The following is a 9900-nucleotide window of genomic DNA, read 5'->3' as shown; positions in this document are numbered from 1 at the left end:
CAGGGCCTTGGGTTCCTTACCATTAGCTACAGAAAGTTGTTACATGCAGGGACCCAGGAGGGAGCTGTGATAAAGCCTTGATGCAGGAGGCCCTGAGTTGGAGACCTACCATTACATGGGAGCACCCTGGATAAAGGCCAGTGGAAGGCTGGCAGAAAAGCTTCCCTGAACAGACCCTGCTTGGCCCTACACTCAACCCTGCTAGAGCCCAACCCCCACCACACTGGAGGAAGCTGCCCTACTGGGGTCTTTCCTGCTCTCCCTCTGTCTGAAAGAATTCCCTGGAGGGCTGAAGCCTTGGATTGGGCTCCATGGATGGTGGGACAGTAGTTTGATCTTGTCTTCTCTCTAAAACATACAGACTTACAGGTTGTCCGAGGAAGGTAGCTCAGTCACAATGAGCAGGCATGAGGCCCCTGGATTCCACCTCGAACAAGGCACCACATTAGACAAAGAACTATGGACTGGAAAAATAGCTCACTAAAACAGTGTGCTGCTTTGTCATGTGCATGACCCTGGTTCAAACCTGGCACCCACAGAATTGAGGGAAATTCAGTGCTGCTTCTGTCTCTCAAAAAGTCAGCCCATAGTGGTTAAGTCTTGATGAGAAAAAAAAAAAAAAAGATTAAGAGCAAGCAGGCACATAGAAATGCTTTATTATTTTAACATAAATTCCAAGAGGAGGTTGTGCTTTTTTAGAAAAGGACGGGGGTGACACACAAGGAGGGTACATGCACAAGCAGGAATACACCCCAGGCGAGGTGAGGCTGGGTGCCTCTTCCCCAGCTTCTTTGGCAGATGCTCTGGGGAACATGGACTGGGTGCCAAGGGCATGAGAATAAAGACAGCACTGCATAGCTAGGGGGTAAAGCTGGGGTCCCCCTCCCCAGCTGCCCTGGAATTGAGTGATATGGGGTCAAGGGTGAGCCTAGAGGACAGGAGGCTGCACTGGTGGACAAGAAGGGTTGGCTTGGACTGAAGGGAACTGGTGGAGTGGGGGGAAGGAGGTTGGTGGAGTGAGGTGGAATGGAGAAGGTTGGAGTGGGAGGAGAGAGGTGGTTGGGAAGGGAGTGGGTTTGGGGAGTGGTAGACTGGGGGAGAGTGAGGGGAATGGGGGGTGAAGTGGGGAGGGGTGGGTTGGTGGAGGGGTAAAGTGGGGGAGAGGGAATGGAATGGGAGAGGTTTGGAGTGGAGAGGGAGGGGTAATGGGGAGGGGGTAGGTTCAGGGAGGAGTAGAGTGGGAGGTGTGGGATTTGAGGGGGGAGGGGTGGGATGGGGATGGGCTGGAATAGAGGAATGGGGAGGGTTGGGCAAGGGGTTTAGACTGGGAGATAGGGAAGTTTAGTGGGAGGGATGAGAGTGGTCTGGTGCAGGCTGGAGGTTGAGGTCAGATGCATAGTCCAGAGTTAGGCTGGGAGCACTCTCACCAGCTCTCCTGAAATCAGGGCTGTGAGGGAAAGGGATGTGGGGGCGGGCGGGTGTGAGGGCAGCGCATCACAGCTCAGGTGAGGCTGGGTGCCTTCACCCCTGCCACCTTGGCAGCAGGTGCTGTGAGGTTGAGGCTAGATTGATGTTGGTGGTGTGGGTGGAGGACAGCACTACACCCTAGGTTGAGGCTACATAACTCCTCCCCACAGCTGTCACATTATGCTCTGGGGTGCAGGTGGACTAGGGGGAGGCTGGGGGTGATCAGGCACACATGGATTCACAAAAGGTGGGAGGACAGACACAATCTCCTCCGCAAGCTCCCAGATGGCATCCTGCTGGAGTCCCAAGACAACTGAGAGGCGAGGATCGGACTCTGGCATCACAGGAGCATGCGATACCCTGGCAAGTGTTTGTTATAAGGCCAGAAGTGGGTCTTGCCCTTGTTGGACGGGTCTCGCTGACACTGTCTGCAGTGTTTGTAGTCATTACACTGATCCAAAATAAATAGTTTGTCTGGGGCCCTGCAGGGGAGGAAGCACAAGTAATAGTGAGAGGCCTTCCTCAAAGCTGTGAAAAGGAGACAAGGACAGTGACCCCCCCCCCCAACTACCTGTTCCCCTTGCCCCCAGCCTGCCCTTCTCCTCTCACTCACTGCCACAAATGACGGCCCTACATGGGAGAGGGGGAGGAAACACCTTCCACTAAAATCAAAACATCTTCTCTAGAACAGATTGTATCCCAGTGGGAAAGCTAGCATGGCAGTTGTGCAAAAGACTTGCATGTCTGAGGCTCTGAGGTCCCAGGTTCAATCCTCTGTATCATCATTAGCCAGAGTGAAGGAGGAGTAGAGAGAGGAAGAAGAGTAGGAGGAGAGGAAGGAGGAGGAGGAGTTATCCATGGGTCACCTAGGATAACAAGTCGCTAATTGGTCATTTAGAATACTTGGGGCTAGGGAGATAACATAGTGGTCTGCAAGTGACTTTCACTTCCTTTTAAGTTTCAGTTTAATTCCCAGCTCCACTATAAGCCTGACCAAAGGTCCAGGAAAAAAAAGTTTGGCATATTGAGGCTTTGCTAATATCTGAAGGGATAGGCTCCATCTGATTCTGCAGGTTTTTCACATTCTCAGTCAGGCACATGTTAACTTTCCCCATTGGCAGATGAAAATAAGACAAAAGATCATCAGACTTTCCCAGGCTAGCTGTCAACCTCCATGGCCCTAGGCTCTGCTCCTGGGTGGTGAGTAGAGAGAGACAGGGCTGAGGAGAGGGGACAGGCACCCTCTGGGAGGATGGTCTTGTTTCCTGTTTCCTGCTGGGTGTCTCACTTAGTATAGCACCCATTACCCATGACTCCATTCCTAACTGACTGCCCATTTACCCATGATTCTTCAGCTCTGCTCTTAACACTCCATAAGCCTGGGTTGGAAAATAACTCACTGCTTGAAACTTGTTATTTCCAAAGAGAAATGCCCCACACTCTGTTCCCCACCGTCCACAAAAGGAAAACAAAGGTCCCTTGAGTAGAGGCAGAGGAAAACACAGTTGGTAGACATTTAGCAGGCAGCACAGCTGTCCCCACACTAAACCCAGACTTCTGTCCTCCATGGAGTTCCCTTGGCAATCCCCACTCATTTGCATGAAGCTCTATAGACCCACAGATCAGAGGAGAGGAAATGGGGAGAGAAGGCAACTTGCAACCCCAGAAGGCAATTACTTGTCAAAGGCCTTGGCATCTTCATCTCGCTGATGCTTCAGCACAACATCTTTATCCCATTCTTTTCTCAGGTGTTGATTGATGGTGTTCCTTCGATCCTCTTCTGCACATCTTTCTGCTAAATGCCTGGAGGGAAGGCAAGAGTCTGACTCCATCCACTGCCACCATCTCCCGCCTAGTCCTCTCTCCTTTGGATTCAGTGGGAAATCTGGTTTTGCTCTCACTCTTTGGAATAAGAGGTAAAGGTGGAGTCCAGATGGTGGGGCACCTAGCTGAAGGCACACATTGTAGTGTGCAAGGACCCACGTTCAAGCCTCAGGTCCCCAACTTCAGGAGGAAAGTGCAACAGGTTTCTCTCTACTTTTCTACCAATCTCAACCCAAAATAAATAAAGTTTTTTCAACAAAAAAAAAAAAAAGAAAAAGAGTCAATAACATGAGCAGATAGAGTGAACCCTAGTTAAGGGGTCCAGAACCGCTTGCTTTCAGCCAAAACCTTGTTTCTGTCAATGAATCACCACTCAAAGCTGTTTGTTTCCTTTAACTCATCTAAAAACACATCTCTTGGATCTACCCTATGATCCTGCAATTCCTCTCCCTGGGATATATCCTAAGGAACCCAACATACACATCCAAAAAGATCTGTATACACATATGTTCATAGCAGCACAATTTGTAATAGCTACCAGCAACCCAGGTGTCCAACAGATGAGTGGCTGAGCAAGTTGTGGTCTATATACACTATGGAATACTACTCAGTGATAAAAATGGTGACTTCACCATTTTCAGCCCATCTTGGATGGAGTGTGAAGAAATTAGGTTAAATGAAATAAGTCAGAAACAGGATGAGTATGGGATGATCTCACTCCTAGGCAGAAGTTGAAAAACAAGATCAGAAGAGAAAACACAAGTAGAACCAGAACTGCAGTTGCTGTATTGCACCAAAGTAAAAGACTCTGTGGTGCAGTGGGGGGAGAGTCCATGTCCAAAAATGATTACAGAGCATCTAGTGCAGTTTGTATTGTTATGTGGAAAACTGAGAAATGTTATGCATGTACAAACTATTGTATTTACTGTTGAATGTAAAACATTAATCCCTGGATATATACTCATCCCATAAGGTGGCTTGTGACATGCAACAGCCTCAGAAGTTGACAGGGGAGTAGAGATGAGAAGCAGGCTGGGGCGAGCTAGGGTCATTCATGACTCTCCACCTGTCCACACATGTTTCTACTAAGGTCGGTGTCAAGGGGTGGGGGAGGAGAGGGAGAGAAAGGAGGAGAGGATTATGGTGGGGAAGGAAGGGCCAGGCCCCTTACTTTTCTTGGTTTTTCTGGAGCATTTCTTTTTCTTGCTGCAGATTTTTTATGTGGCTGAGGATAAGCTGTCTTTTGTGGCCTGCAGCGGCTTCCACCTGCTGCTTCATGTATTCAATATTTCTCTGCCGCTTCTCGGCCTCCAGGGTCTTCTCATTCTGCCCAAAGTTGGTGAAGGTGCCCATGGGCTCATAGATGGGCAGTCTGGAAGGCCTGTGTTTCAGCTGGAACAGAGAGAGCCAGTGTGAAGGCTGCAGCATTGGGGTACACTGACAGACCCACTGTTTATAGGAAGGAGCCAGGGCACCCAAACTCACATGAGGAAACCTGCTAGGTGGGTGGGGGCCCAGTATTCTACCCTCCACACACCTATGTTCAGAGTGCTAGGAAGCAGTGTACAGTTCTCAAAATAGCAACCCGTCCACTTACCTGGTATTCCAGTGCTTTCTTATACATTTCTCTCTGCTCAAATTGATGTTTCTTCAGTTCAGCTTTTTGTTCATCAATCCTGATAATTGGAAGAGGAGGAGGTGAGACCACAGTTTATTCTAATGGAGACCAACATCATCAAAACACACCCAACAAGTTACAGTGGGAATAAGTTCCAAGGAATTAACAGCTGGCACTTCCTTCTGGAAACCTCCATTATACCTGATTGAGACGGGCCTTGGAGCCTGGTGGTGTCTTATCTGGGAGAGCACACATGCTGCCATGTGTAAAGACCTGAGAGCTCAAGGTCCTCACCTGGAAAGAAGATGCTTCACAAACAGTGAAACAGTGCTGCAGGTGTCTCTCCTGTTCTCTCTCTCTCTCTCTCTCTCTCTCTCTCTCTCTCTCAGTCTATCAAAGAAAGGACTGTCAGGTTTATGGCCATACCACCCTGAACACACCCGATGTCATCTGATCTCAGAATCTAAGCAGGGTCAGACCTGGTTAGTACTTGGATGGGAGAAAGGACTGTCAAAAATAGTGAAGTGTCAGGGCACCAGGCCCCAAATAACCATAGTGGCAAATAAGGAAGGAATGGAGGGAAGGAGGGAGGAAGGGAGAGAGAGAGAGAGAGAGAGAGAGAGAGAGAGAGAGAGAGAGAGAGAGTCTAGCTTTATGGAGGCAGGAATTACCTCCATTTGGGGGAGTATTTCCCACAGCAGTTTCCTTCACTTCTCTCCTAACCTCCTCCCTGACTCAAATGTTCAGCCTCAAGCCATGTGCAACAAAACACTCTCTTTCCTCAGAAGTGGGAAATGAGAGAAATGTTCATCCCTGTCTGAGCTACAGGAGAATGGCAGGTATGAGTATGTTGAATGCTTTCCATGATGGCCTGAACCCTGCTTCCAGTCTGGGCCCCCACACTCCTGACCTTGGCTCCAGGGCCCCCAAGAGACTGATGATAAACCTACACTGGGAAGGGTCCCTGCCTCAGACTGGCCCCTTCTTCCTCTACTAACACCACTGACCACAAAGCCAAAGGCCATGGTGCTGACTGACAACTGTGCCTGGCCACTAAGGCTGTCCTGACACTAAGCATGGTGGCGATGACGGGCTGCATGGGGATCCTGGTTGGCTGCCTGAGATGTGCTGAAGCACTAGCTGTGCTGCCCAACCCTTCCCCACCGGAGTCTCCCTGCAAGTCCACCAAAACTCACTCTTGTTTGAGTTGCAGCAGTTCTAGCTGCTCCAAGACTTCCTGGCTTTCTTGTTTTTTCTTGGCCAGTTTACTATTGACATCTATTTGTTTAAGAAGGTTCTTAGTATACTCATTTTTCTTTTCAGTGACAATAGCAGCACTTTCTGGTCGGTTCTCAAAGATGTATGGATTCTAGGATGAAAGAGGAGCAGTTCATTTCTTTGAGCTGAGCAAGAAAGAAACTGATGGGCTAGGAAAATAGCTGGCTTATACAGTGACTGCTTTGTCGTTGGTAAGACCTGGGTTTCAGCCCTGCGCTACCACACTGAAGGAGCCTCAGTGCTGTGGTTGCTTTCTACATCTATCTAAAAGAAAGAAAAGTCATTTTTCAAAGTGCTGATGAAGCAGCTACATGTTGAACTCACCTGCTCCAAGGTGACTCTGAGCAGAACTGACCAGAGGTCACAGGTCTTTTTTTTCTTCCCCATGGTATGTGTATGTATGTATGTATATGTGTGTGATGTGAATATGTGTGTGTGTGTTTGTGTGTGTGTGTGTGTGTGTGTGTATGTGAACAATCTAACCCCAGGGCCAAAGGTGTGCAATCATAGGTTCTTCTACTAAGCTCTACCCTAGGCCCAAAGCCCTGCATGGTGAACAAAGGCAATACAGTGGACTATCTATCATGTCCAAGAGTTCTCAGGTTAACTAGATAATGGTGTGAAAAAAGGATGATTTAGGTAGATAAAAAAAGAAGCCAAAGTGACTAAAAACATGAAAATGGTGGTGAAGCATATTCACTACCATCTGTAATGAGGTTTCTCGAAACTTCTGCACCTAAAGCTCACCTGAGGGTCTTACACCTGTGGAGACCTCAGTTCTGGGGGTGTGGGGAGGGGCCCAAGATTCTATGGATTCTATGAGCTCCCACTCAGAAAGTAAGTGTCACTCTTGTAAAGCCCACTGGAATACCTTTAATCTGCCCTCCAGAGGGTGGGTTCAAACATTCCCAGACAGGGTTATATGCAAGTGAGAGGCAGAAACAATTCTTACAGAAAAGTGGCATTTCTGATTCCTCTGTGATTTTATAGCATCTGCGACACCAAGGTTATATGCAGCATTCTTCATGCATTCTTCTTTTTCTGATTTTAGTCTCAACTTTGCAAGGAAAAAGAAAATAAATAAATAAAACCAACAGACACTGAAAATGTCATTCTGTTTCTGTGGCTACTAACCTTTCTCTCTACAAAGACTGTGTTTCAAATGAGTCCAAACTGATTGGGCTTTTCTATGTTTGTTTTGCTCCCTGACAAAATGTTTCCCAGTCAAGACCTTTCTTTTTCAAACCCAAGGCCTGATGGGTCAAGCAAGCCAAGCAGAATGGCAGCTGAAAATGGTGGCTATCTATGTTCTTCCCTGCACTCATGCAGCAGAGAAGAGTAAAGGCATTAATCCTCCAAACCCCTCCCCAGGGCATTTATATAAGCTGTGAAGAGATCAAAAATTAGCTTCAGCTCCTAAACATAGTGCACCAAACAAGACTTTAGTCTGTTCCTGGAAACCTGGACATGACCCAAACTTTATTCTCACATGAAATGCCTGATTTGGCACACTGCCAGGGAGACATGCGCAGGACATCTGCAGTGGCCTTGTCTTGTCTGCTGCCCCCACTGCACCACCTCTCAATCAATGCATAACACTACCTGGTCTTTGAATGCAGTGTCCTTGTTGTTCATTATCTGGTATTGATGTAGAAATTGCTCGTCCTGTTCTTCTTCTTTGTTCTCGACTTTAGAATACAGTGTACTGTTGGCCTTAGTGCGCTGCATACACACGTAACAAAGTTCCTACAATGACACCAAGGGTCTGTTCCTATCTTTTGCTTTCTTATCTTCACACTTCTTCCTGTGCCTCCCCCATGACTGGATTTCTCCAGTCTCAGGAGTGTGTTTGATAAAAGGACATTTAACAGCGATTGGCATGATGGGTTTGATAGGCTGAGTCCTCGGGTTGCAGGAGTGGCCACAATCCCACTTGATGTGCAGGGTCTATGTTCACTCAGAACCCTTGTTCTCCCAGCCCTGTTTGTGTTCAGTGGCACCCACCCCCATCATTTGCTTGTCTGAGGAGACTGGTACCTGTCCTGCTTTCTCATGATCCCTACAAGTTGTAGTCTCAGAGGTCTTAGGTTCTGTTTTGGTGTTCTTTGATGGACTGGGTGGATGTGGCACACTATAAGAAAACAACAACAGGGAGTCGGGCAGTAGCACAGCGGGTTAAGTGCACATGGCGCAAACAAAAGGAGCGGCCTAAGAATCCCAGTTTGAGTTCCTGGCTCCCCACTTGCAGGGTAGTCGCTTCACAAGAAGTGAAGCAGAACTGCAAGTATCTATCTTTCTCTCCCCTCTCTCTGTCTTCCCCTTCTCTCTCCATCTCTCTATGACCTATCCAACAATAAAGACAACAATAACTACAACAATAAAACAACAATGTCAGAAAAAAGGAATAAATAAATAAATAATTAAAAAACAACAACACATTTTCACATCTAGAGTGAAATTAGAGGCAAATATAACCAATGGAAGACAGCTGAGTGGTTCTCTTCTGAGCTCTGCATTGTATAGGTTAGTGACCTATGTGTCTGATAACCCTGGATTTCAATCTCAGCATGCTTGTTTACACTTGACTTTTGAGCATTACTGACTGCACTTTCTCAGGCATGGGAGGTACAGTGAACACGCACACACACACACACACACACACACACACACACACACACACACACACCTTCTGCCTGTGGAATTAACATTCTAAAGCAAAGTTAAACAAGGTAAGTGAGGTCTCCAGTGTGTTTGGCACTGCTGACGACCATGCACACCTAGCTTCCCTCTGATAGACTGTGAGCCCTGGACATCCCTGCAGTCCTCACCATGGAGCACAAATGCAGGGACACCATGTGAAGGCATGGATGGAAACATCTAATATCCCTGAATCAAGATAAGACTCAAACTACACTTAGTACAGTGTAATCCCCACACTCCACAAAAGACCAGCATGTTACCTTTTGGTCCCTGTTTTTGTAAAGACAGTCTTATTAGGCTCCACTGAGATAGGCAATATTATGGGAACAATATTTCCAGTTGCTGGAATGGGTTTTTGACCTGGAGGTCTAGGTAGAAAGTTGTCTGCGGAATAAGAGATAGAGTTAAGTTTCCTTTCAGTCGTTTCCTTTGAGGCTTTAATGGTCATAGATACAATGAAGAGAGAAAATTACAATAGGAACATATAACACATTCTTACTCTACACCAACTGTGCTAAGTGCTTAATATAATGCATAATGGGCCAGGGAGATCGCATAGTGGTTATGCCAAAGACTTTTTTGTGTCTGATGCTCTGAAATCACAGGTTCAATCCCTGGCAGAGAGACACAGAGACAGATACAGAGAGAGAGAGAAAGGAAGAAAATGAAAGGAAAAGATTGCATAAATAACAACTTAAGATAACAAATAGTATCTCTTTATGAAAGGAACAGTCCTCAAAACATTGTCTGGCAACTTCTAGCTATCTCTAGTAACTTAGAAAAAATAAATAAAACCTTTGTTATTTCTACATATGTTTCAACCAAAGTCACATCAGCTACAGACATGAGAATCCTACTATTTTCTATTAAGCCATATAAGACAGTTGTAAAACTCATACTCAGAATATATATATGGAACATGTTACATGCAGCTCACTTGATGTATTTCTGTTACCTACCTAGGCCACTCCACTCCCCCGGTAGCCATATGAACTTGAGTCTTTTAAGTAGTA

General features: G+C 46.8%; 1 protein-coding gene across 1 annotated transcript; it reads right to left on the bottom strand.

The window, feature by feature from the left end:
* Window positions 1-1589: 1589 nt before the first annotated feature.
* LOC132533754 (coiled-coil domain-containing protein 81-like) lies at window positions 1590-7990 on the bottom strand. Its single transcript, XM_060175791.1, has 8 exons — window positions 7790-7990; window positions 7140-7244; window positions 6106-6278; window positions 5111-5165; window positions 4889-4960; window positions 4465-4683; window positions 3145-3437; window positions 1590-1949 (listed from the first exon to the last, which is right to left on the bottom strand). The coding sequence occupies exons 1-8, from the start codon at window positions 7913-7915 to the stop codon at window positions 1808-1810; spliced, it is 1185 nt and encodes a 394-aa protein (XP_060031774.1). The 5' UTR covers window positions 7916-7990; the 3' UTR covers window positions 1590-1807.
* Between the last annotated feature and the right edge of the window lie 1910 nt (window positions 7991-9900).

This window comes from Erinaceus europaeus, chromosome 17, assembly GCF_950295315.1.
Source record: "Erinaceus europaeus chromosome 17, mEriEur2.1, whole genome shotgun sequence".
NCBI classification, from domain to species: Eukaryota; Metazoa; Chordata; class Mammalia; order Eulipotyphla; family Erinaceidae; genus Erinaceus; species Erinaceus europaeus.
Note: the sequence above shows the minus strand (reverse complement) of the source record. Positions and strands in the feature narration are given on the sequence as shown.

Excerpts from the sequence above, each read along its gene's own strand:
- LOC132533754 (XM_060175791.1), bottom strand. The coding sequence starts at position 7,915 with ATGCAGCGCACTAAGGCCAACAGTACACTGTATTCTAAAGTCGAGAAC. Across the intron at positions 4,684-4,888 it reads AGAAAGCACTGGAATACCAG|CTGAAACACAGGCCTTCCAG; the intron begins GTAAGTGGACGG and ends TCTCTGTTCCAG. Across the intron at positions 1,950-3,144 it reads GATGCCAAGGCCTTTGACAA|GGCCCCAGACAAACTATTTA; the intron begins GTAATTGCCTTC and ends CCTCCCCTGCAG.